Source organism: Chlamydotis macqueenii, chromosome 2 (assembly GCF_036417535.1).
Source record: "Chlamydotis macqueenii isolate bChlMac1 chromosome 2, bChlMac1.mat, whole genome shotgun sequence".
Classification (NCBI taxonomy): Eukaryota; Metazoa; Chordata; class Aves; order Otidiformes; family Otididae; genus Chlamydotis; species Chlamydotis macqueenii.
In genome coordinates this window covers 163,075,439-163,101,065 of record NC_141557.1, presented here as the reverse complement: position 1 = coordinate 163,101,065, position 25,627 = coordinate 163,075,439, and the positions used below count along the sequence as shown (strand labels likewise).

The window sequence follows — 25,627 nt, the reverse complement described above, 5'->3', positions numbered from 1 at the left end:
ACCTGGGGGTGCTTCCCTTCCTTGTCCCCCTCAGGCTCACAGTTCTGGCTTGGAATGAAGCTCTGAGCGGCGGCATCCTGTGCTGAGGGGGTTTCCTCTCACCTTTCCCGAGGTGGACGCCCCGCTCAGGCTCTGTTTTTAAAAATAAATAAGTAAATAAAAAAAAAAACAAACCCAGGATGAAGCACTGGGCAGCATTCAGCACGGCTGGTTTGGGGCTGAGTTTCCCTCTCCTTTTCTCCTGCCTGCTCTCGCTGCCCTGCCCAGGTCAGGTCAGCCGCTCGTTTGGCTCGTTAGGAGCCGGAGTCCCAGGTCCTGGCACCGGTCGCGCGGTGACACCGAGCAAACGGGAAGCGCTGGCCCAAGCCGCAGCAGCCAAGTGACGATGGCTCCGGTCCTGGCCTGGGGTCCGTGCGTGTGGCGCCTGCTCTTGGCGTGGCCCGTGTTTTGTCACGCCCGGTGCGCGGCACGTGTCCCCTTCGCTGCTGTCCCTGCTGCCCAGTGTCCCTTGCGCCAGCTGTCCCCGTGCTCAGTGTCCTGTGCTCGCCTCTCCCGGCTGTGGCGTGTGTGTCCTCTCCCCGGTGCCACCAGTGTCCTGTGTGCCTGGTGCTGGTTGTTCTCCCCCGTCCCCAGTGTCCCATGTGCTGCCATCCCCGGTGCCATGTGTGTCCTGTGTCCCCCGCATGACGCCATCCCCCGTGTCCTGTGTGACCCGTATGGTGCCATCCCTGGTGCCACGTGTGTGTCCCCTGAGTGCTGCCATTCCCTGTGCCCTTTGTCCCCTGTGTGCTGCCATCCCTGGTGTCCTGCCATTCCCCGTGTCCCGTGTGCCCTTTGTCCCCTGTGTGCCGCCATCTCTGGTGCCCTGTGTCCCCTGTCCCCAGTGTCCCGTGTCCCCTGTGTCCTGCCATTCCCAGTGTCCCCTGTCCCCCATGTGCCACCATCCCAGTGTCTTGTGTGTCACCTCTGTCCTGCCATTCCCGGTGTCTTCTGTGTCCCGCCATCCCCGGTGTCCCCTGTCCTCTGTGTCCCGCCATCCCCGGTGCCCTGTGTCCCCTGTATCATGAGATCCCTGGTGTCCCGAGTCCCATGTGTCCCGCCATCCCCAGTGTCCCGTGTGCCTTCTGTCCCCTGTGTGCCACCATTCCCCGTGTGCCGCCATCCCTGGTGTCCTGTATGCTGTGTCCCCTGTCCCCCGTGTGCCACCATCCCCGGTGTCCTGTGTGTCCCCTGTGTCCTGCTATCCCTGGTGCCGTGTCCCCTGTATGATGAGATCCCCGGTGTCCCCCGTGTCCCTCACCATCCCCGGTGTCCCCTGTCCTCTGTGTCCCGCCATGCCCGGTGCCCTGTGTCCCCTCTGTGATGAGATCCCTGGTGTCCCCCGTGCCCCACCATCCCCGGTGTCCCGTGTGTCCCCTGTCCCCCGCCATCCCCGGTGCCCCGTGTGTCCCCTGTCCCCCGCCATCCCCGGTTCCCCGTGTCCTCTGTCCCCCCCGTCCCCAGTGCCCCCTGTGTCCCCTGTCCCCCCCATCCCCGGTGCCCCGTGCCCCTGTCCCCCCCATCCCCCGTGTCCCCCGTGCCCCTCCACCCCCGGTGTACCGTGTCCCCTGTCCCCCCGATCCCCCCCATCCCCCGTGTCCCCTGTCCCCCCATCCCCGGTGCCCCGTGTGTCCCCTGTCCCCCCCCATCCCCGGTGCTCCGTGTCCCCTGTCCCCCCCATCCCCCGTGCCCCCCCACCCCCGGTGTCCCGTGTCCCCCGTGCCCCCCCACCCCCGGTGTCCCGTGTCCCCTGTCCCCCTCCATCCCCGGTGTCCCCTGTCCCCCGCCATCCCCGGTGTCCCCTGTCCCGGCCATCCCCGGTGCCCCGTGTCCCCTGTCCCCCTCCATCCCCGGTGTCCCCTGTCCCCCGCCATCCCCGGTGCCCCGTGTCCCCTGTCCCCCCCATCCCCCGTGCCCCTCCACCCCCGGTGTCCCGTGTCCCCTGTCCCCCTCCATCCCCCGTGTCCCCTGTCCCCCCCCGTCCCCGGTGTCCCGTGTCCCCTGTCCCCCCCATCCCCCGTGTCCCCCGTGCCCCTCCATCCCCGGTGTCCCCTGTCCCCCGCCATCCCCGGTGCCCCGTGTCCCCTGTCCCCCCCATCCCCCGTGCCCCTCCACCCCCGGTGTCCCGTGTCCCCTGTCCCCCTCCATCCCCCGTGTCCCCTGTCCCCCCCCGTCCCCGGTGTCCCGTGTCCCCTGTCCCCCCCATCCCCCGTGTCCCCCGTGCCCCCCCGTCCCCGGTGTCCCGTGTCCCCCCCGTCCCCGGTGCCGCGTGCCCCTCCACGCCCAGTACCCCCGCCCCGCCCCGCCCCCCCCCCCCCCCCCCCCCGCCGGGGCCCACGCGCGCCCGTTCCCGCCCTCCGCGCCCGTCCCCGCTCCCAGGCTGCCCCGCGGCGGGGCCATGGCGCCGCTGGCCGATCTCTACCACCTCACCATGGCCTACGGGCACTGGCGGGCCGGCCGCCACCGCGCCCCCGCCGCCGCCGAGCTCTTCTTCCGCCGCGGGCCCTTCGGCGGCACCTGCGCGCTGGCCGCCGGCCTGGCCGAGGGGCTGCGCGGCCTCCGCGCCTTCCGCTTCTCCGCCGCGGGTGCGTGGGGCTGGGGCGGGACGGGACACCCCCCCTTCCCCCCCACCACGGGGAGGCCTTTTGGGGAGACCGGGGGGGCAACCCGCGGGGGCTGACTTGGGGGACAAGGGGATCCCCCCACCCCCTCCGGTGGGAGCTGGGGGACAGGGACAGCTCACAGAGGGACCTGGGGGGGACAGGGACAGCCCTCAGGGGGACCTGGGGGACAGGGGGACTTGGGGGGGGACAGTGACATCTTGCAGAGGGACGGAGGGGACAGGGGGACCTGGAGGGGACAGGGACATCCCTCAAAGTGACAAGGACAGTCCCGAGAGGGACCTGGAGGGGGCAGGGACAGCCCTCAGGGGGACCTGGGGGACAGGGAGACCCTTTAGGGAGACTTGGGGGGGACAGGGATATCCCTCAAGGGGACAGGGGACCTGGGGAGGGGACAGGGACATCCCTCAGGGGGACCTGGGAGACAGGGGGACCCTGCAGGGGGACTTGGTGGGGGGGGACGGGGACGACAGGGTCCCTTAGAGGGACCAGGAGACCCCCCTCATTGGGACCTGGAGGGACAGGAAGGCTAAAGAGGGACAAGGGGGCTTGGGGGGGACAGGGACAACCCTCAGGGGGACCTAAGGGGGACAGGGGGACCCTTCAGGGGAACTTGGGGGGACAGGGACATCCCTTAGAGGGACCTGGGGGACAGGGGGACTTGGGGGGACAGGGGCATCCCTTAGGGGGACTAGGAGACCCCTCAGGGGGACCTGGTGGGGACAGGGACACCTTTCAGGGGAACCTGGTGGGACAGGAAGGGCTAAAGGGGGACTTGGTGAGGAGAGGGACATCCCTCCAAGTGACAAGGACCTGAGTGGGACAGGGACATCCCTTAGAGGGTCCTTCGGGGGGACCTGGAGGGGACAGGGACATCTTTCAGGGGAACCTGGAGGGACAGGAAGGGCTAAAGAGGGACAGGGGGACTTGAGGGGGACAGGGACAGCCCTCAGGGGGACCCAAGGGACAAGGGGACCCTTCAGGGAGGCTTGTGGGGACAGGGACATCCCTCCAAGTGACAAGGTTAAGTCACGGGGGGACCTGGGGGAAACAGGGACGTCCCTCCGAGGGACCAGGAGACCCCTTGGTGGGGGATCCGGTGGGGACAGGGACATCTTTCTGGAGGGACAGAGAAGACTAAAGAGGGACAGAGGGACGTGAGCGGGGGACATGGACAGCCCTTTCGAGGGACGTGGGGGACAGGGACAGCCCTCGGGGGGACCTGGGGGACACTGGGACGCCCTCCAGGAGGACAGCGCTCCCATGGACAAGCCCTCGGAGGGGACCTGGGGGACCACGGTGCCTTCCACGGGCTGGCTGCCCCCGAGCTGTCACCCGCCCGTGGCACGGGGCGAGGGAGGGGGGTTCAGTCCCTCCAGGGTGACCTGGGGGGGGGCCACCCGCCCCGCTTGTCCCCGCAGACGTCGCCTACCTGCGCTCCGTCCTGCCCAGCACCACGGAGGACGCCTTCTTCGACTACCTGGCCACCCTCGACGCCTCGGAGGTGACCGTGTCCGCCGCGCCGGAGGGCTCCGTCGTCTTCGCCAGGGTGGGACGCGTTCGCTGCCTTCCCCGGCTTCGGGGCCTCCCGCGTCCCCAGGGAGGACGGGGACGTCACCGCCCGGGCTGTCCCCGCAGGTCCCATTCCTGCAGGTGAAGGGGCCGCTGCTGGTGGTGCAGCTGCTGGAGACCACCTTGCTGTGCCTGGTCAGCTACGCCAGGTAGGGACGCGTCCTCCTCCGGTCCCCCGCAGCCGTTGGGGACCGCGGTTGTCTCCGCCGTGCCAAAATCTCCGAGACGCGGCGGGGACCACGGCGCACGGGGTGCCCGAGTCACCACGGCTTGGTGTCACCTCTCCCTTCCTCCTCCAGCTTGGTGGCCACCAACGCCGCTCGCTTCCGCCTCCTGGCCGGCCCGGACGTGAAGCTGATGGAGATGGGGCTCCGGCGCGCCCAAGGGCCGGACGGCGCCCTTTCAGCGTCCAAGTACTCCTACGTCGGGGGTGAGTGCCGCCCCGCCGTGCCCTGCGGCGCCGCGGCCGTGCCGTTACCCGCGTGTCCCCCCTGTCCCCGCAGGCTTCGACTACACCAGTAACGTCCTGGCGGGGAAGCTCTACGGCATCCCGGTGCGCGGCACCATCGCCCATTCCTTCATCGTGTCCTTCACCTCGCTGGAGGAGGTGCGGCCGCGGGTGAGCATCGCAACGGGGACGGGGTGGGATGCTCTCCCCACGGCCCGGCGCGGTGGAGGGTGACACCACGCCCCCCCGCCCCGTCCCGCCGCGCAGGAGCTGTCGCCGCTGGCGGGAGGAGAGCCGGTGGATCTCCCGGCTCTGGCCGAGCGGTGGCTGCGGCGGGTGTGCGAGGTGCTGCGGACCCCTCCCGAGAAGGCCATCCGGGGCGAGCTGGCCGCCTTCGTGTCCTACGCCGTCACCTTCCCGCGGGACTTCCAGGGGCTGCTGGACACCTACTGCGTCCGGCGGTGAGGAGGCCAGGTCACCGTGGCAGAGGGGATGGTCGCGTCCCTCCTTGCTTGGTGGCCTCAAAGCGTCCCCGTGCTGCGCCGTTGCCGGATGCAGGGCTTGGACCCGCTGCTGGATCTGCCCTCTGTCCCTGTCCCACCGGGTGAGGGACGCTGATGTTCTTTCTCCTCACCCGCGCCAGGAGCGGCTTGCCCAACTTCTGCGCCGTAGCGTTGGCCTTGCACCAGTTGGGGTACCGGGCCATCGGGGTGCGCCTGGACAGTGGGGACCTGGCCCAGCAGTCCAAGGAGATCCGCCAAATGCTCCGAGCCTGCGGCGCTCAGTGAGTCCCTCCACCATGCCTGGCTTGGTTGCCACCAGACCCCACCTCGGGCACCCAGCACCTCGTCCTGCTGGGGTGGGAGCCCTCGCTCTTCGCAGATCACCCCCCCTAAAGCCCCCCGCCATCTCCCTTGCTTGCTGCCCCCGTCCCCTCTCCAGTTTCCAGGTGCCCTGGTTGGGAACCATCCCCATCGCCGTCAGCAATGACATCAGTGAGCAGAGCCTGGAGGAGTTCAGCCGGGAGGTGAGGTCGGGGCTGGGGACGTCACCGTGGCTTCCGCTGGTGCCACCGAGGTTTGGGGCGACGTGGGGTGGACATGAGGGTCACCTGGGACCTTCTCCCTGGGTGAGAACAGATTAAAAAAGGTTTTTTGGGTGGGACAAGCACAGGCCACCTTCAGGCAGAGCGTCCTCTGCCCAACCCTGAGGTGGGTCTGGGCTGTTGATGGCCGCTGTCTTCTCCACCGCACCAGGGGAGCGAGATTGACATGATCGGCGTCGGGACGAACCTGGTGACGTGTCCCCTGCAGCCATCGCTGGGCTGCGTGTACAAGGTGGGGGTGGTGGCACTCTGCCCCGCTTGGCTTGTGGAGCGTTGGGTGCTCCGGCTTCTCCCGGGCTTCACGCACGTGGAGCTAAGGAGCAAAGGGTGCTCGGCGTGGTCCCAGCACCAGCATGAGCTGGTGGCCATCTCCATAACCACCTTCTTCTACAGCTGGTGGAGGTCAATGGCTTCCCGTGCCTGAAGCTCACAGAAGACGAGGAGAAGATGACGATCCCAGGGACTAAGACCATCTATCGGCTCTACGACGCTGCCGGTGAGCTGGGAGATCCTTGCCACGGTGCTGCCCCGTTGAGTTGCGTCCTCCTCCTGCTCCAAAACCCTTTCTCTGCTGTCCCACGCCCCCTAACCTAGCATCCTCCAGGTCACCCCTTCATGGACCTCATGGCCCTGGAAGAGGAGCCCTCACCCAGCGCGGGGCAGGAGCTGGCGGTCCGTGTCCTGGGGCAGCTCGGTGAGATCAGCAAGGTCGTGCCCACCACTGTGGAGCCTCTCCATCGCACATACTTCAGAGATGGCCAGGTCAGAGGTGGTGCCCTCCCCCACGTTGGGTGAAGGACCAAGCCAGAGGGGTTGGTGGTGTCTCGGCAGTAACAACAAGGGTTTCAAAGGGTTTCCTTGCATCTGAGATGGCACAAGAACGCAGGTGGACATGGTGGCATCAGAGTCCAGCCTGGAGCTGGCTCACTGGGGACTGGAGCTGGGTGGCCAGCACCCCACGTGGACAGGGATGTCCATCTCCATCCCACAGGTGTGTGAGCCGCTGCCGAGCCTGTCGGAGGTGAGGAACCATGCGCAGGTGTCCCTCAACCTGCTCAGCCCCGCTCACCGCCGGCTCCGTGACCCCGAGCCGTACCCGGTACGTCTGCTGCTTGCCGGCGCCATCTGTAGGCACCGAGGACCATTGCCCGGCACCGGTGGCCCGCTCACCGTCCCCTCTCGCTCCCCTGCCAGGTGGCCATGACGGAGAGGCTGCATGGCCTCCTGACCGAGCTGCGGCAGGCCAGCCAGTGAGGGGGTCCCCGCTCGCCCCCCGCGCTGCGCCAACCCCTGCCTGGGACCAGCTCTTCCTCCCTCCGCGCTCGTTTGAAGACCAGGTGACACTGGGAATGAATGGTTCTAATGATGTTGGCTGCTGCGTGGTGCTGGTCCAAGGAACCAGCAGGAACTGGAAGAGCACGCTGGGGTCCCAGTAGCAAAGCTGAGCAGAGAGGGATGAGGCACACCTCTGGAAGCAATGGTCCTTCCCTGCCCGCTTCGGTGGCCCTGCCAACCCTGCACCTTCTGCTGTGGCCACGCTGCCCACCTTGGTGGCCCTACCAACCCTGTGCCTTCTGCTGTGGCCACGCTGCCCACGTTGGTGGCCCTACCAACCCTGTGCCTTCTGCTGTGGCCACCCACCCTGAAGCTCCTTGATGGCACTAGAGACCAAGTCCTGAATGCACAAGAAGAGGTCCTACAACGGGAAGAGCCAGCCTGTCCCCCAGCCCACGTCCTGCGGGCCATCCGTGCCAGATGCACTTTGTCCTCTCTCTTCTCGGCTTTGGCTCTGCGGCCACATTTCATCTCCTTCCACTGTGTACACGTTCCCTAGGGCATGGAGGCCAACTCCAGCTTGACCCTGGCTCCAGGCTGACACCTGCATTTTCTAATCTGATGTTCACAGAGGAAGCGTGGCACTAATCCCTGCAGTTAACTTCATCCTAAGCAAAAAAAAAAAGAAATAAAAGAAATAAAAGCCTTTCCTGGCTCCAGCCACGCGGCGTGGCCACCCTGGTCCTTCAAAACACTCGTTGCCTTCGGCTTGAACGTTTCATTCAACATCCTTCACTTCATGGTTTATGACTGAAAACAAAGTTGGAATGAAAAAGCTGATCCCCAAGAGCATCTGGGGGTGGCCCCAGCAGGTGCCACGTGGCGTCTCAGGACTCAAATTCCGGTGAAGACCCCTTTGGAGCTCCACTGGGGGTGGGTCTCATGCACAGACCATGACTGCTTGAAGGTTTTATCCAAACCGGGTCAAGAAAAGTTGTTGCGTGGAATGGGAGGGGGGGGAAAACATCCAAGACAGCTGTATTTTCTCTGATCCCACCCAAATCTGTACCAGGGAGGCAGTAAATCCTTTCTCCTGAGCTTGCAGAAGGTACAGCCCAAGAACGGAGAGGGAAATCTCCGGCGCGATGCACCGGCGCATCCCCAGGCACCAATCCTGCAGCTGCATTGCGCGCCCTCCCAGGATCAGCCGTGGTTTAGATCTTTGCAACGCTTGTTGATGGGGAAAAAAAAACCCAAACTATTAAAAGAGCTTAACGAAGCATGGTCTGATGGTCTCGTTTCTAAAAAAAACCCAACAGCCTGGAGCTCCCTGTTGCATTGCTCCAGCTGCGGGCACTGTACCCCGCTCAGCGTTTTAAGAGAGGAAAAAAAAAACTCCAGGAAAACCAAGAGTTTGCTATTAAAACTTCAATTTTTAGAGCAGAAGTACCAGAGACACAAAAGCCCAACCTCCAGCATACCTGAGTAGAGATTGTCCTGAGTTCTTAAGAGAGAAGGAATGAAGAACTTTTAAGTAGATGAAGAAAGACAGCGAGACAGCAGCACCCTGCAGCGCCTCGGCCCTCTCCGTAGCCACGGAGGATCAGCCAGCGGGCTGTGGGTCAGTTCACATGGAGAAGCAGGGTAAATCCATCCTCGGGACGATCCGTTGATAGATCTTCCACCACCTCTCCTACCCCTAGAGAGACTTCAACTGCTGGTGCTTTGGCTTTGCCCAAGACCACTCTGAGTATCTCCAAGGATGGAGACTCCACCACCTCTCTGGGCAACCTGTGCCACTGCTCGTCACCCTCACCATAAAAAAAAAAAGCGTTTCCTGACGTTCTCAGAGAACCTCCTGTGTTTCAGTTTGTGCCCAGGGCCTCTGGTCCTGCCACTGGGCACCACGGAGAAGATCCCGGCTCTGTCCTCTTTGCACCCTTCCTTCAGGTGTTTATGGACCTTGATGAGATCTCCCTGAGCCTTCTCTTCTCCAGCCTCAAGAGTCCCAGCTCCCTCAGCCTTTCCTCACATGAGAGATCCTCCAGTCCCCTTCATCATCTTCGTGGTCCTTCGCTGGACTTTCTTCATCTCTCTCATACTGGGAAGCGCAAAACTGGACCCAGTTAAAGAGGAAGGAAAAAAAAAAAAAAAAGAGCAGAAGGGAGATGACAGCTGCACATCTGCAGTTCCTGGCTGCATCCCTCAAGGTTTTGGTGTCCTGTCAGGGAAATCTGGAAGCTGGGCAACCCAGTTCATGACGCTGACTCCTGTACCAGCTTCCCGCTGCCAGGAGAGCATGCGAGAAGCCCCACTTTCCAAATTTACGTTATTTAACTTAAGAAATACCAGTTCCCACCCAGAGACCCTAATCCTTACTACAGTCACAGTAGAAAATCCAAAAGTTCTCTTTTTTTTTTTTTTCCATTTTTGCCTTTGGAATTGTTTTGCTCTTTGGCACAGATCTCGGAAGCAGACGCAAAGGTGGGACAGCGCTCAAAGTGAGGTTAAAACGCCCGACGACGTAGCAACAGTGCAGACTTTGCAAAAAAAAAGAGGACAGGATAATGAGCTTACACGCTGTTCCTCCGCTCCATCTTTCTTCCAGTTTTGTTCTTATGAAATCGTATTTTTAAAGCATATTTGCAGCTTAAGCCATCCAATTAATCTCATGGCTGAAAATAAGGGGTGGGGGGTAAAATTCCTGGAGAAGGGAAGTACAGACAACTTACGGACCCGGCTTTAGGGATGGGGTCACATCCCAGACGTCAAGAAAAACCCTTGTCCTGACCCATCTCTTAACCACGTCAGTGCAGCTCACACCTCCTGGTTTTCTCGCTCCACGTGAAGACATCTTGCGCTGGGAGGCTGTGGTTTGCTCCTGCTCTTTGCAATCCTGAGGATAACCGCTCGCGGTTTGACTAGATGCTGGTCCTCAGCTCTGGAAGGAAGGATGTTGGGGAGGACTCCGAGGGAGGAAGGAGAGTGGAAAGGGAAGGCAGGAAATGAGAATGAATTTGAGTGTAAATAATTCAGAGTCCAGGTCTGCTGGAAGTACAAACTATCGCTCAGTAAGGCCAGGTACAGGATTTAACGAACCCGGACCGGCTGACGTGGACAGCTTGATACCAGACGCTGGAAGAGGTAAGAAGAGGCAGAAGTGCAAGCTCGTTGCACCCAAACTCCACTGCTTTCCCCGATTACGAGCTGCGGGGTCGATCCAAGCTCACGTTTCCTCGCTGCTCTGCGGCACCGGCCCGAGGCAGCGTCATTTGTAAAGCGCCATCTTCCTGCTCTGGTACATGTACATGTAGGCGTCGCAGAAGAGGCGCTTGGCCACTCCGTCCATGTCCCGAGGCTGCTCCAGGGCCAGCATGGCCAGCGGCAGGTCCAGGTATTTGGCAACTTCAGGGCACAGCGTTACCGTGGGAATGTTGAAGCCGTTTTCATCACCTAACCCAAAAAGAAGAAAAGTCCAAACCAGGTCGCAAGGGATGAGTACCTACAGCTCAAGCAGGTACCATCACACTCAACCATAACTTAGTGCCGTAGCTGAGAGATCTGGAAGCCAACAAAGTGGGGAAGGACAGGGTCCTCGCCCACACGGCACCCAGTCCCAGCTGGCTCGGTATGTCCCTCGTTTGAAGGCAGCCAGAGGATGAAAGCACGAGGAGGAACTCATGCGTGCTTGGCCTGGCCATACTTTTCTCTGGGGCCTACTTAAATGGTCATCGTTGGAAGAGAGAGACTCCACAGAGAGACTTGCCCAGAGAGGTGGTGGATGCCCCATCCCTGGAAACATTCCAGGCCAGGTTGGCCGGGGCTGTGAGCAACCTGATGTGGTTGGAGATGGCCCTGCTCCTTGCAGGGGGGTTGGGCTGGATGGGCTTTGAAGGTCCCTTCCAACCCAAACCATTCCATGATTCTAAATTGCGTAGGGGACTTCAGAGGAAAAGGCAGATTGCCCAATGCCTACAAACGAGCATTGCAGACCCCTGCGTCTGCCCGCCGCGTGGCGCCCAGCTCCGGCCCACCACCGTGTCCTCACCATGCCTGTCAGCCATACTGTCGAAGAACATCCAGTGTTCGTTCTCGGGGCCGTATTTCACGAAGGAGACGTAATGACTGGTCTCGATGCAGAGCACTGCGAAGAGCTCCATCTTCTCGCGAGGGACCTGTTGGCTGCCTCGGTGGCTCCAGCTGTGAAACTCTTCTGGGACGTGCAGCCTGGTTGGCTTGTGCGTTTTGCGTCGGTAGTGGGAGTGAACCTGAGGAGAGACGAGGGGATAGCACCGCTGAGCGGGCAGAACCGAACCTGGCCAGAAAGAGGAGCGTGCAGGGCTCAGACCCCCAGTTTACTCCCCGCTGATCTGACTCCTACGGTCCCTGCGCGCCAAGGAACAGTGTTGTGTCAACGGGCTGGCAGCAAGAAGGTGAGATGGGAGCATGCCACCCTTCAAGAAAGGCCAGAAAGCTGTAGGAATACTCATGGTGAGACAGTGCGGAGGGCCCAGCACTCAGTCAGCACAGGATCTGCTTACCCAGAGCCTTACTTAGGCTCTTACTTAGGCTCTACCTAAGCAGCAGGTTTAATAACGTGTGACACCTAACCCTGCTCACGGAGTGGGTGGTGGGACTGGTGCCCCTCTGTGCCCAATCTGAACGGCTGCAAGGGAAACGCGGGTGTTTCGGGGGGGTTCAATCCGCTGGCAGCCACCAAGACAGAATTCACAAACACGCGGAGAAAGGGAATACCTGTCTGGAGCAGGAGCTGCAGAACTGCTTCAGCCCCGTAGCTGCGAATACTTTGTCTCTGAAACACTCTGAGCACTCCAGGGTGGCGACATCGCCGCACACGCAGCACTCCCTGGGACCTGCAGGGGCAAGAGGAGTCAGAGGATGTGTCTTCTCCGGGTCTCACCCGAAATCCAGTTGCTCCCCGTCCCAGCCAGCAGCTTTACCGTTGCCCAACAACTTACTGTCAAGCAGCAGATCGGTTATATCCAGCTCCAAGGAAGGAATGATTTTGCTGAACATTTTATATTCCTTCCCAAAACGCGGCATTTGGATAATGAAGCAAGACGGGATCTGGGAAAAGCAAAGCAAATGAGTTACCAGGCCAGAAGAGACAAATCCTAGAGACTCTTTTCTTCACATCGCTGCTGGGAGTAAAGACTTTCCGCTCTGGTTATTCACGACAAAATGGCAACAGGGAAAGCACAGCCCTCTTCCCACGTCACGCTCCGGTTCCCTGAGACATTTCTCTTGAGGCTGTATCCTGCTGCTTTGCAGTGTTGGCTATAAGACACACTAGACCCCGCCGCGGCATCCCTGGCAGGCGCGAGTACGTTGGAGGAAGCAAAAAAAGAGGCAGGAGATAGCGGCGTAGGTGGAAGATAGCTGGGCTCACCTCCACTAGCTTCAAATCGGAGGAGAGGAAGGAGCGTTCCACTAACTGCTGCACGTCGGGAACCACCAGGTCCTCCTGTTTGTCCATAAATATCTGGTAACAGTAACAGTCCTGCTCCTTCTGGCCTCCTGACCTGCAAGGAGTGGTCAGGGGGCTTGTTTACGCGGCACCGTGAATATCTGAGCTCCCAGAGGACGTACTGGTTTTGTCCTGCAAGAGCTTCTGGGCCCAAGGCACCAGGGCTGCTTGGTGCAACACGGACACGAAGTGCTTTTTCCACCCAGAAATAGAATCATGGAATGGTTTGGGTTGGAAGTGACCTTCAAAGCCCACCCCGTCCAACCCCCCTGCAAGGAGCAGGGACATCTCCAACCACATCAGGTTGCTCACAGCCCTGGCCAACCTGGTCTTGAACGTTTCCAGGAATGGGGCATCCACCACCTCTCTGGGCAACCAGGGACAGTGCTCCACCACCCTCAGGGTAGAAAATTTTTTGTAATATCCAATCTGAATCTGCCTCCCTCTATTTTGAAACCATGACCCCTCGTCCTGTCCCAGCAGGCCCTGCTGAAGAGTCTCTCCCCACCTTTCCTGCAGCCCCCTTTGGGCACTGGGAGCTGCTCTCAGCTCTCCCCGGAGCCTCCTCTTCTCCAGGCTGAACAGCCCCAGCTCTCTCAGCCTGGCCTCACAGCAGAGCTGCTCCAGCCCTCTCAGCATCTGCGTGGCCTCCTCTGCACCCTCTCCAACTGGCCCTCTCCAAATAATCAATACAAGCCACGAGAGGAGGCTACAAGTACCAACTTCAGTCTCATTCTCCCTCCATAGCGTCACATCCTGTTCCTACGAGCCAAACTCACTGATGTAAACATCAGAAAACACTTCAATATTTTTAAAATCAACTGCACTATGGCACAATCAGCAAGCTCCTCAGGTGAAAGGTCTGTTTATCACTGCACGTACAAAAGCCACAGAGCAAAACCGGGTGCATCCACAACCCCCACACCCCTGAGCCAGCACAGAAAGGATTTCCTTCGGATGACCCTCTGCAGGGGAGCTGCAGCACAGAGCAGGTTTTGTGCTCAGCCTTTCCGAGTACTCCACCATTTACGGCTTGACTGACATCTCCACAAAGGAGCGCAGAAACCCAACAATCCCCTTTTGTGCTCCTGAACAGCGCAGTTATTTTTGGCTTCCTTCAGCCTCTCATCTTTTTTGTAGAGTTCTGAAAAACTGGGACTGCATCCATGGACTGCCTCTTTGAGAGGCTGCGGGACCGGAGCCAGCTTGAGAGTCTGGACACATCCCAAAAAAACGATCCAAAGGCTGTCAGACAGCGCTGGCTCTGCACTGAAGTGGGACACTACACTTCACAAACCACTGCTGGCTCTCCCTAAGGTTGAGAGAAGGGGTTTTTATCAGCCTTTTCGGAAGGCGGCACCTCCAGGGAGAGCTTAGAAGCGTCTTTTTCTGGATGCGTCACCTGGGACAAGATCACAACAGGCAAGATCACACGGACAGCAGAGAGGAGCCGCAAACAAATCGCTGAGCTCTGCCTCTAAAGCCTGGGTGAAAAGGTGCAAGTTAACCCCCTGTGATCATGAGGTGGGTAACTAACGAGCCTAATTGCATCCCTTAGATAGGGAAACTTACTGCAGTTTCAGGAGCGGCTCTATTCCCAGGATCTGATGCATTATGAGGTTGAGGAATTCCTCAGGATCTGGAAGGGGAGAGAAAAGCAAGGGTCACACTACAGCAGGACCACTGCCTTGGCCCGCTGCATCCAGAAGGCAAAAGCTGCCAGATAAACACGTTTGGTGAACCTGGAATCTCCTCTTTCACTCTAGATAAGGGGACAATCGGGCTAAAAGCTGAGAGTAATGGGTCAATGCGTAAATCCTAGGCTGCGCGTGAAAAAAGCAAACCAGCTCTCAGATACAGCGCTCTTACAAGCGGGGCCATCACGGCGACGCTGTCTCAGAGCCAGAATTGATGGCAAAGGAGAAATCAAGCTGGATTCTAGCAGGGACAGCAGGGACGGACTTATCAGGGTGTAACTCAAAGTATAAAGGTCAAGGAAATTTCCCTGGTTTAAATTCTGTTCACGCAGATCTTCCTCTCCCCTCCTGGCAACAGCTGCCACCAGGAAGAGACCCAGCAATTCCAGTATTTCCAGACTTCAGGATGAACGTCAGCTGAAAAGCCTGTAGAAATGTAAAAGCTGAAAGCATTTTCCATATTAATGCACGTGCCCGGGAAAAGCACACAATTAAGTTGTCAGCCTGGTGCCTGCACGAGGCGACGCGTGGCGAAGCAGCCGGGGGAAGGCCCCAAAAGCACGTTACCTTTCTCAGCGTTGGTAAAGCTTGAGCACTGGCCCTTTTCGGTTAGCTGCTCCCTGAGGTGCATCACACTCCCAGCCCTGACAAAGCCGGTCCTAGAAACAAGAAGCAGATGATCTCTCCAATGGTAAATCATAGAAGGGACCTTCAAAGCCCACCCAGTCCAACGCCCCTGCAAGGAGCAGGGACATCTCCAACCACATCAGGTTGCTCAGAGCCCCAACCAATCTGGTGTTGAACATTTCCAAGGATCCACAGCTTCTCTGGGCAACCTGGACCAGTGTCTTACCACCTTCATCTCAAATTTCTTCTTTATGTCCAATCTAAATCAAACCTTTCAGTTTAAAAGCATTGCCCCTTTCCTGTCCCTACAGGCCCTGGTAAAAAGTCTCTCCAACTTTCCTAGAAGGAAAGGCTGCAAGGTCTCCACGGAGCCTCCTCTTCTCCAGGCTGAACAGCCCCAGCTCTCACAGCAGAGCTGCTCCAGCCCTCTGATCGTTTTCGTGGCCTCCTTTGGACCCCCTCCAGCAGGTCCATGTCTCTCTTGTGCTGGTGACCCCAGAGCTGGACGCAGCACTCCATGGGGGTCTCACCAGAGTGGAGCAGAGGGGCAGAATCCCCTCCCTCGACCTGCTGGCCACGCTGCTTTGGATGTGCCCTAGGATGCTGTTGGCTTTCTGGGCTGTGAGCCCCTCATCTGGGCTTTCTGGTTGCCCAGAGAGATGGTGGATGCCCCATCCCTGGAAACATTCCAGGCCAGGTTGGATGAGGCTCTGAGCAACCTGATGTGGTTGGAGATGTCCCTGCTCCTTGCAGGGGGGTTGGGCTGGGTGGGCTTTGAAGGTCCCTTCCCACCCAAACCATTCCATGATTCTATAAGCCTGATATCAAGGCCTTTGGCTGTGGCTGACAGGATTAACCCCTCCAGGTAACCCCTTCCCTCAGCGACAGGTCCCATCTGACAGAGCAGCAGGGACGGTACGAGGGCAGACGGATGAATTCCAGAATTCCCACACACTCTACTCACTTTCGAAGGGGATGAACGATCTCATCCCGCAGAATGCTCTGCACGTTCCTGTCACACAGTGGGAAAGGCTTGAAGAGCATGGAGTCCAGCACGGACGTACAGGAGAAGAGGCTGTGAAAAGAGGGCGCCGCGTAAGCCTGATGCGTTTGCGGCAGCAAGTTCGAACCAAACCGTTGCGCCTGGTGAGTTGGTGGCTTTTATTTTCAACAGTTCATGCATGCAACGACAGCAAGGTGAGTGACAGTGAGATAAACCACGTTCTGGTTTAATGAACACTGGTAGTAAGCAAGGAAACAGCTCAGACAGAATGAAATCTCGTACTTTGCAGCCAAAACTGCTCATGAGGGGGCACCACTGAGTCTTTTCCTCTCCAAACAGTGAAGCTGGGACCTCCTGGGTAGTTTCTTTGAAATGTTTCCAGCCATTACCTCCAGTGACGGAGTCAGCACGGTCCGAGTCCAGAGAGCTACGATCTCTCACCACCCTGCATGACAGACACACCTTAGGTACTCACGAGGGGTTCTTCAGGGCCTGAGAACCTACCAGAGCAGGAAGGAGATCGAAAAGCAGCAAGCACGGAGGCTGCATCTCCACAGTTACGTTCTGCTCTATACTGGGTAAATTTCCAGTTGCAATTTAGGGCTCTGCCCAATTAAAAAAAGTACTCATTTAATGAAACGGCACCACCCAAGCAGGTCCTTACCTGAAGAGCGCCACGTCCATATAGCAGGAATTACAGTGGCCTTGGATCCCTTTCATCCGTCCTCGCAGGACACGCACCGCCGCCTCGTTCCTGAGGGGAGGAAAACTGTCTGGAGCCTGTGGAAGAACTTCCTGCCCTCCTGCAAGAGAAGCAACAGAGGTGACTCCCTTTAGCTTCCCACCTCAGTTGGGTCTTCCTCAGTTGGCTCTTCCCTTCCCCGACGCCCCAGAGGTCTGCTCCGCTCAGAAGTCAGCGCCACGCTCTTCCACGCTGCTCCTGCTGGGACTCAACCATGCTGGGATGAAGACTTCTCTCTTTAGTAATTCATCTGCTGGAAATGGAGACACAACCAAACCATCTCTTCTTCACCACAGCCACGCCCTGGCAATCCGTACTGTCTCTGCTATCGTGATGCCAAGTGCAACGAAGATAAAAAGAGCTACAAACGAGCCGGTGCTGGCTTGGGATCTCTCTGTTGAAAGACCTGCGACCCCAGCAGGAAGAGGACAAACAGGCAACTGGGCTTTAATGGCCTCATCCTGCTGTCCTGTCCTCTCCTGAAGCTTCAAAGGTGGCTTTCTCAATCTGGTCTTTCGTGGTTTCTTCAGCATTCTCCCCGTGCAATTAGAATCATGGAATGGTTTGGGTTGGAAGGGACCTTCAAAGGTCATCCAGTCCAACCCCCCTGCAAGGAACCTCTCTTCAGCATGTCCTTCAGACATTCTTACTTGTCCCTGCTCCCAGTTTTTGGCCAGTTCCTACAGGAATCCTGTCTTCTTGTTTACTATGATCTCATTTAGTTTTTAGATGACTTTCTTCTCTGCTCTGGAGGAATTTCTTCCTCTTCAAATGAAAATACCGACCTGTTCCTGCCAGCATTTTCTTGGGAATGTCTTATTGTCACATCAAGCTCTACATCCAAGCCCGTCAGAGTTCAAAGAGCTTCTGGACAATGCTCTTCGTCACACGGCTTACTTTTAGGTAGTCCCGTGAGGAGCAGGGAGTTGGACTCGATGATCCTTATGGGTCCATTCCAACTCGAGACAGTCTATGACTAAAATTGATTTAATCCCCTCTCCTTTTCCAAGCTCCCTCTTATTTCTCAGTCCTCAGGCGCAAGACCGTTATCACCTGACATCTCAACCGTGGGCCTGAGCTACCCATTCCAGTTCTCCAGAGCCATGGGCATGGTCTAGGCCAGGCCCTACAGCCAAAACACTTGTCCATGTTCAGGTCTCAATTTCACAAGACTGTTTCTTCTGCCCTGAAAACCACAGGCAGAAGAGCCCTGCCTTGCTTGCAGCATTCACAGTGCCTTGCAAAGACAAGTGCAAGGTCCTGCAGGTGAGCTGGGGCAATCCCAACAGAGGCTGGGCGGAGAATGGATGGAGAGCAGCCCTGAGGAGAAGGACTTGGGGGTGCTGGTGGGTGAGAAGCTCAACATGAGCCGGCAATGTGCGCTCACAGCCCAGAAACCAACGGCATCCTGGGCTGCATCAAGAGGAGCGTGGGCAGCAGGTCGAGGGAGGGGATTCTGCCCCTCTGCTCCGCTCTGGTGAGACCCCACCTGCAGCGCTGCGTCCAGCTCTGGAGCCCCCAACATCAGAAGGACGTGGAGCTGTTGGAGAGGGTGCAGAGGAGGCCACGCAGATGCTGAGAGGGCTGGAGCAGCTCTGCTGTGAGGCCAGGCTGAGAGAGCTGGGGCTGTTGAGCCTGGAGAAGAGGAGGCTCCGGGGAGACCTGAGAGCGGCTCCCAGTGCCCAAAGGGGGCTGCAGGAAAGGTGGGGAGAGACTCTTCAGCAGGGCCTGCTGTGACAGGACGAGGGGTCATGGTTTCAAAATAGAGGGAGGCAGATTCAGATCAGATATTAGGAAAAAATTTTTTCCACTGAGGGTGGTGGGACACTGTCCCAGGTTGCCCAGAGAGGTGGTGGATGCCCCATCCCTGGAAACATTCCAGGCCAGGTTGGCCGGGGCTGTGAGCAACCTGATGTGGTTGGAGATGTCCCTGCTCCTGGCAGGGGGGTTGTGCTGGGTGGGCTTTGAAGGTCCCTTCCCACCCAAACCATTCCATGATTCTATGATTCTGTGATGAATATTAAACCACTGTTGAGGACACTGCGCATGAGGTTCTCCGTAGCGTGCCTTGTCCCAGCACGGCGCTGTCTCCCCTCTCCTCACAGAACTTACTGCAGTCCACGAGGTTCAGCTCACTGTTGCGCGAACACTGGAAGCGAACGTCGGGCTGGCAGGACTGCAGCTTCACGAAGAGGCCGCGCTTTGGAGCGCAGCGGAAGTAGTATTTGCCCAGCCATTCGCCAGCAGTGACCCCCTTATCTTCATCCTGGGAAAAGGGCATTGAGGATTAACATGAGAGCGGGCTTTCCACAAATTATGTGCGATCCCACACATGGCCACTTAATATTTTAAGTTGGCCCTATTTTGCTGGCTGTTTTCATTTCTTCTGGTTAAGCTTTGAACCTACTGACGCCGCTCGTAGGATTCAGGCTTATTCCATCCCACGTTCCAGTAACTTTGCTCTTGAAGAGAGCAATCCAACCCTCCCAATCATTCCGCAGGCTTCCCTCCCCAGCCCAAGGGAGGGCACAATCGTGCGCTTGCCCTCCCAGTTCACACTCCGACACGACAGAGGCCCGGGTCAAGCCGTGAGAGACGCAACCACAAGCCAAAGGACTTCAAAGAGAAGAGAAAAGCAACCAAGACTTGTCCATCTCCTTACCAGTTCAACTCCTGCCATCTTGTGCTTAATTTGGGGCAGGTAGCCCAACCAGCGGATGATTCCCGAAACCTGATTCCCCTTGTCCAAGGTGATCTGGACCATAGAGTTCACTTCCAGGGACGAATTCCCACCTTCACACTCCTCACCGCTCTCGCTTATCTCTTGTTTCATTTGGTTTGGGTGTCCCAAGCCCATGTCGGACTCAAACGGTGAATATAAACCTGGTGGGCAATACAAAATGTCAGGTCAGGTAGGAAGTCAACGCCCAACGACAGACACCTCTGGATCTCACCTAATTCCAGGTCTGTTTTGAAATTATAGACCATACGGAGAAGCAGGAAGCCGAGCACCTGAGAAACAAGGTGTAATTCCCAGTAATATGGCCAAGCTGGTCTAACAGGTGGAGAGGATGATTCTGCTCCTTGTTTCCCTGCTCAAGGCTGCACGCTCCAGCCCCTCGCTGCCATCGTCCTTTGATGGCAACAGAGAGATTCCACTAATTTCTCGTCTTCTCCGATGGCTCGCACCATCACTGCCGGCATCTGGGCCTTTCTGAATTTGTCTGGCATCAGGATGAGGCTCCTGCTCCACCTTCTGCTGCTAAATTAAAGACTTTTTAATCACTAGCGTCTCGCCCCCCAGGAAACAGGTATGTGCTGCAATCACACTCTCTCTTCTTCTTCCTGATAAACAGGGAGACTCGGCTTTTCGTTGCCCAACGCAAGGAATTTTGCCCAGAACTTGAGACTTTTCTACAGACCTCCTCTGCCTCTTGATCAACTAAGCTGGGACTAGCTGAAGCTTCTGTTGGCCTTTCAGCTCATCAGCACCCTGCAGCGAAGAAATAAACGGGAAATCCCCAGGAACGTACGCAGGGCAGACACATCCCGTGATAACCTACTTTGCAAGCTTTCCTTCGCAACAGCGTCCATGGGGATTTCTCTGAAAATGTCAGTCGTTCCTTCTTCTTCCTGAAAGGAGACAAAAATCCATCAGCTAAATGCTTTATCAGACACGGGGAATTGCTGGAATATGCCCCAATTTTTCAAACAGGCTTGGAAAGTTTGCATGCAATCTCATGTCCCTTTTGGGCAATCCTTCCTACTTCTTTTTAACATCTCACTGTAATGTAGTTTAAAAAAAAAAAAAAAATCAGAAGAAGGCAGCAGGACTGCTCTTACCGGACAAACTTTAACGAACCATTGGGTTCCCTCCCTGTAAACCGCCATCGCTATTCCTTTCGTGAGGACCTCGTCCACGTAGAAGCTAACTGCATCTCCCACTTTCACAGGAACCTCCTCCTCCGCGTCCGGTTTTGGCTTCTGTTTCATAGAGTTGTCATCCGGCGCAGGAGCAAACTGGACTCTGCTAAATGGCAGGAAGATCCCGCAGTTCCGCTTACACTTGAAATACTCGGTGCCGTGATAAGATCCGTCGCTGCGCCCCCTGTTCTCACCCTCGCCCTGAAAACACATCACAAACGCACGTTACACACGCAAACGTTACGGGAAAATAAGCAACTTATGCTTTCTTGGCCGCTCTACCTGTAACTCCACCCCGAAGAAGAATGGCGACAGCACAGCCGAAGTGTTTTTGTAAATGCTCCCGACGTAGCGGATGACACCGGGAAAATGTTGCCGGTCGACCTCCACCATCACTTTTTGACCTGGCACAGCCCGCATCGCTGCTTCAAGGCTCACCCTCTCCAAGAAGTAATTTAAGCGTTCGTTGTGGCCGCTGACGGCCAGGAGGAAGACGGCGGCCTCCTGGCGCACAGGCTGAAGGATTCCTACGTTTATCGTGACGGTGGAGCTGTCATCCAGCATGATGACTTTCAAGAAGCAAGCCGGGGGCCTGTCATCGGAGAAGTTGCGCAGGTAACTTCTCTCGCTGCAGAAGCACATGTTCCCAGCTTGGAAGTACTTGCTGCCGTAGGCGCAGTCTTCCGTCAGGATGTAGTAGCAGTTTCCGTCCCCTGCTGAAGGCAGGAGGCTGCTCATCGTCATTCCCCTGCGCTGTGAGAAAGGAGAGAAGTCACACCGGTGAAGATACCCCACAGGATATCACGGAGTCCCAGAAGAATTCAGGTTGGAAGAGGTCTGGAGCCCAACCCCGTGCTCAAAGCCTCACTCGGTTGAATTTTGGGTGTCTACGACAGAGATCCCACAGCCTCCTCGGTCCCTTCTTCCAGAGTTTGATCACCCCCACGGTGGAGAAGAAAAAAAATCCATCTAACCAAGGTTTCCTACATTCCTGCTTGTCCCCGTTGCCTCCTGGCCCCTCCCTGTGCATCCACGGGACAAGCCTGGCTCCGTCTTCTCTACCCAACCCTCCCAGTACGAAGTTGCACCGCGCAGCATCTCGTCTGTCCTGTTCTCTACAACCCTGTACAGCCAGAACGGCCTCGTTAAATTCCACCGCCTGCTCTCTTTCAGGAATGGGGCAAAGGCTAAATTCTGCCTTTTAAAACTTCTCCAAAAAGAGAGTTCTAGCCTGCAACTCGAGCTCTTTGATGTGTTAAAGCACGCTAATATTCAAAACATACGCAAAGCACAGCACCTACGGCGGCACTATGCTGAGGCAGTAAAAACCACCAGCTTTCAAAACAAATATGTCAAAAGAAATTCAAATATCTGGAATCAGAAGTGCATTTTGGTGCTTATTTTCTAGCTAAATTCCCTTTTCATGCCGTTTACCCCTCCCACCTCACTTTTGATGGCACCATGCATGGCTAGGACCCAGACTTTTTGTTCCAACGTGAAAAAAAAAAAAAAAGGAGTGAATATAGAAACTTCTTCCTGCAAGAGGACAGAACTGGTTGTCCAAGCTAGAGAAGATCAGAGACGTGCTCGTTTCTAGGCTGGGGAGGAAATTAAGAAAGAAAAAATAAAGATGTCTCCGCTATGGGCTTACCTGGTAGAAGTTTCTTAAGAGTTCAAAGTGAGGAGAGGAGGAATTGAGCAGATGCAATTAAGGGAAGTAGAAACACTCGGGGCATTGCGGCAGGAAGCACAAATGCAGCTGCACGCAAGAAAAATAAACGGGTGGGTTGGGAGGAAAACGTAGGCAGAGCTTGGACAGAAAGGCTGCGCAGAGCTCAGCGAGGAGGGCAGCGCTACTGGGCACGTCGCTGGAGACGAATATGAGAGAGCTCAGTTTTTAAAGCATTAGGAAAAGATAAATCACTCTTTGTGTCGGAAGAGAAACCACCCGACGCCTGGTCGGATCCTAGAGCTGTCTGGGTGCATCGTGGCAGCTTCCTATGGGAGACATCTGCCTTTCACTCCTGTTTTCTAACCTTAGCGGGTGGGAAGACCTGATGGTCTTGGAGCTCGGAGACGTGATGAAAGGCTGCTGGACCGCTTTCGGGCAACGCTCGTTCGCTGCGGCTGAAGGTCCAGTCTCAAAAAGGAATAATCCCAGAGAAAACTACGGCTCTCCTAAAGTGTCGGCCAGCGTGGCTAATTTCACGCGCACAGCCAGCGATCTGAGAGCCGAACGCGCGGCGCCGAGGCGGGACCACGCTCACGCTCTTCCGTCTTTCTCCAAGGGACACCAGCAGGACGCCGAATCCGCAGGGAACCCAGCGCGATTCCCTCCAGAACGTCCACCTCCCAGTCACGGGGCACTCTGGGGATACTGGTGCCAGGGCAAGGCTCCTGCTCTGCAATGAGCAAACTGGGAGGCGACAGCAGAGCGTGCAAATGGAAGAAATCCTGCGGCGCGCGGCAGTTCCCTTATTTCCCGTCCACGCAACTCGCTGCCAACGTTTTGTAACTCTGCTGCCGCAGCAAAGGCTTGGAATGCTGCAATTTTTAAAGGGCAGAATCAACAAATAACATTCTGTGGCCCTGCCCCCTCCCCCCCAAGCTTTCATTTTCAGGATCTCAGTTTTATTTTATTTTTGTTTTTTTTTTTTTTCCCAAAAAAGTTCTCTCTCCACAAGGAATACAACAAATCCTACTGTGCTTTACACACTGCCAAAAGAGGGAAACCAGAATAAACCATTTTCCTCACCAAAACCCAAGAATAAACCTTTTTTATCATAAAAAAACCCAAGAATAAACCGCTTTGCTCATCAAAAAATGAAGAATAAACCATTTTGCTCATCAAAAAACCCAAGAAGAAACCACTTTGCTCATAAAAAAATGAAGAATAAACCGCTTTGCTCGTCAAAAAACCCAAGAAGAAACCGTTTTGCTCATCAAAAAATGAAGAATAAACCGTTTTCCTCATCAAAAAGCCAAGAATAAACCGCTTTGCTCATCAAAAAATGAAGAATAAACCGTTTTCCTCATCAAAAAGCCAAGAATAAACGGCTTTGCTCATCAAAAAATCAAGAATAAACCATTTTCCTCATCAAAAAACCCAAGAATAAACCATTTTCCTCATCAAAAAGCCAAGAATAAACCGTTTTTCTCATTAAAAACCCGAAGAATAAACAATTTTCCTCATCAAAAACCCAAGAATAAACCGCTTTGCTCATCAAAAAATGAAGAATAAACCATTTTCCTCGTCAAAAAACCCAAGAAGAAACCACTTTGCTCATCAAAAAATGAAGAATAAACCGTTTTGCTCATCAAAAAGCCAAGAATAAACCATTTTGCTCATCAAAAAATGAAGAATAAACCGTTTTCCTCATCAAAAAGCCAAGAATAAACCATTTTCCTCATCAAAAAATGAAGAATAAACCGTTTTGCTCATGAAAACCAAGCCCGCACCATCTGTTTAACACGGAACAGGCTCCGTGCCCTCCCAGGGCAAGAGACATAAAAGCACATCCAGGCCAAAAGTGCGACACTTGGGCTGGCCGTGCTTCGGAGCGCGCTGAACCGTGACGGGGGACGCGGAGAGCGCCAGATAATTAAAAATTAAAGGGAAATTAAGGCAGGAGATTGAGGCTCCCTGGGGGGGGGGTCTGAGGGGGGGCAGGAGGGCCCCAAAAGGCAGCGGGGGGAGGCCCCGCTGTGGGGCGGTGGCCGAGGAGGGGAGGCCGGGGGTGGGGTGGGGTGGGGTGGGGTGGGGGGTCCCGTGTGTGTCGCCCCCCCCCCCCCGCTCGTCACCCACCGGCTCCCGGCCCCGCTCTTCCGCCTCAGGGGACGCCACCACAGAGTCGCGGAGGGCCGCGGCCCAGAGCGGCACCGCCGGGCACCAGCGCTTCCGGTCCGCCCCGCCGGCAGCCAATGGGGAGAGGAGAGGGTAGGGCAAGCGGCCAATGAAAGGGGAGGGGGCGGGTCTTAGGGCGGCACTGCCCCGCCCCCTGCCGGGCCCCCAGGGGGCGGGAGGGGCCGTGCGGGTCACCAGTGTCCCCATGGCGCCGCGTCCTGCTCGCTGTGTGCGCCCGGGACCGTGTCCCATGGCCCCGTAGCGCGGTGTCCCCATGGTCCTGTGTCCCCGTGGTCCTGTGTCCCTGTGTCCCCATGTCCCCGTGTCCCCATAGCCCCATGTCCCTGTGTCCCCATGTCCCCGAGTCCCCATAGCCCCATGTCCCTGTGTCCCCATGTCCCCATAGCCCCGTGTCCCCATGTCCCTGTGTCCCCATGTCCCCGTGTCCCCGTGTCCCCATGTCCCCATGTCCCCATGGCCCTGTGTCCCCATAGCCCTATGTCCCCGTGTCCCCATGTCCCTGTGTCCCCATAGCCCTGTGTCCCCATGTCCCTGTTCTCCATAGCCCCTTGTCCCCATGTCCCTGCATCCCCATGTCCCCATAGCCGTGTGTCCCCATGTCCCTGTGTCCCTGTGTCCCTGTGTCCCCATGTCCCTGCATCCCCACGTCCCCATAGCCGTGTGTCCCCATGTCCCTGTGTCCCCATGTCCCTGTGTCCCCATGTCCCTGCATCCCCATGTCCCCATAGCCCTGTGTCCCCATGTCCCTGTGTCCCCATAGCCCCGTGTCCCCATGTCCCTGTGTCCCCATGTCCCTGTGTCCCCTGAGCCCTCTGTCCCCATGTCCCTGTGTCCCCATAGCCCCATCTCCCCATGTCCCTGCGTCCCCATGTCCCCATGTCCCTGTGTCCCCATAGCCCCATGTCCCCATGTCCCTACATCCCCATGTCCCTGTGTCCCCATGTCCCTGTGTCTCCATGTCCCCATAGCCCTGTGTCCCCATGTCCATGTGTCCCCATGTCCCTGCATCCCCATGTCCCCATAGCCCTATGTCCCCATGTCCCTGTGTCCCCATGTCCCCATAGCCCCATGTCCCTGTGTCCCCATGTCCCCATGTCCCTGTGTCCCCTGAGCCCTCTGTCCCCATGTCCCTGTGTCCCCATGGCCCTGTGTCCTGCATCCCCCTGACCCTGTGCCCTGTGTCCCACGTCCTGCACCCCATGTCCCCTCCCTGGGCGGCGC

The 25,627-nt window shown here is 57.3% G+C and overlaps 2 protein-coding genes across 5 annotated transcripts; one reads left to right on the top strand and one right to left on the bottom strand.

Moving 5' to 3' along the window:
• The first annotated feature begins 2,437 nt into the window (after positions 1 to 2,437).
• Positions 2,438 to 8,339, top strand: NAPRT (nicotinate phosphoribosyltransferase). Its single transcript, XM_086741368.1, has 13 exons — positions 2,438 to 2,624; positions 4,082 to 4,209; positions 4,299 to 4,381; positions 4,532 to 4,662; positions 4,736 to 4,851; positions 4,948 to 5,141; positions 5,324 to 5,464; positions 5,623 to 5,707; positions 5,937 to 6,017; positions 6,179 to 6,281; positions 6,390 to 6,547; positions 6,777 to 6,884; positions 6,980 to 8,339. Exons 1-13 carry the CDS (start codon positions 2,438 to 2,440, stop codon positions 7,037 to 7,039), a joined length of 1,575 nt encoding a protein of 524 aa, XP_086597494.1. The 3' UTR covers positions 7,040 to 8,339.
• Positions 8,340 to 8,489: 150 nt separating this feature from the next.
• Positions 8,490 to 24,409, bottom strand: LOC104475995 (ubiquitin carboxyl-terminal hydrolase CYLD). Of its 4 annotated transcripts, none has more exons than XR_015257748.1 (15): positions 20,824 to 23,409; positions 20,461 to 20,742; positions 20,181 to 20,250; positions 19,280 to 19,500; positions 18,730 to 18,883; positions 16,540 to 16,678; positions 15,837 to 15,947; positions 14,813 to 14,904; positions 14,121 to 14,187; positions 12,471 to 12,603; positions 12,040 to 12,148; positions 11,816 to 11,934; positions 11,109 to 11,328; positions 9,797 to 10,513; positions 8,490 to 9,161 (listed from the first exon to the last, which is right to left on the bottom strand). XR_015257748.1 is itself a non-coding variant. In XM_086741365.1 (15 exons), exons 2-15 carry the CDS (start codon positions 21,283 to 21,285, stop codon positions 10,329 to 10,331), a joined length of 2,364 nt encoding a protein of 787 aa, XP_086597491.1. In that variant the 5' UTR covers positions 21,286 to 21,294; positions 24,347 to 24,409; the 3' UTR covers positions 8,490 to 10,328. The 4 variants fall into 4 exon arrangements, 3 of the variants coding, with proteins under 3 accessions (XP_086597491.1, XP_086597493.1, XP_086597492.1); XM_086741365.1 differs by adding an exon at positions 24,347 to 24,409 and having other exon boundaries at positions 8,490 to 10,513; positions 20,824 to 21,294; XM_086741367.1 differs by adding an exon at positions 24,347 to 24,399 and having other exon boundaries at positions 8,490 to 10,513; positions 20,824 to 21,289.
• Between the last annotated feature and the right edge of the window lie 1,218 nt (positions 24,410 to 25,627).

What these genes read in the sequence shown, in the direction of transcription:
- LOC104475995 (XM_086741365.1), bottom strand. Translation starts at nt 21,285, where the DNA reads ATGACGATGAGCAGCCTCCTGCCTTCAGCAGGGGACGGAAACTGCTAC. An exon ending in GCTGAACCTCGTGGACTGCA is followed by an intron (nt 16,679 to 18,729) that starts GTAAGTTCTGTG and finishes CTTCTCTTGCAG; the next exon opens with GAGGGCAGGAAGTTCTTCCA. An exon ending in AACCGATCTGCTGCTTGACA is followed by an intron (nt 11,935 to 12,039) that starts GTAAGTTGTTGG and finishes TTGCCCCTGCAG; the next exon opens with GTCCCAGGGAGTGCTGCGTG.
- NAPRT (XM_086741368.1), top strand. Translation starts at nt 2,438, where the DNA reads ATGGCGCCGCTGGCCGATCTCTACCACCTCACCATGGCCTACGGGCAC. An exon ending in TGCCTGGTCAGCTACGCCAG is followed by an intron (nt 4,382 to 4,531) that starts GTAGGGACGCGT and finishes TTCCTCCTCCAG; the next exon opens with CTTGGTGGCCACCAACGCCG. An exon ending in TCGGCTCTACGACGCTGCCG is followed by an intron (nt 6,282 to 6,389) that starts GTGAGCTGGGAG and finishes AGCATCCTCCAG; the next exon opens with GTCACCCCTTCATGGACCTC.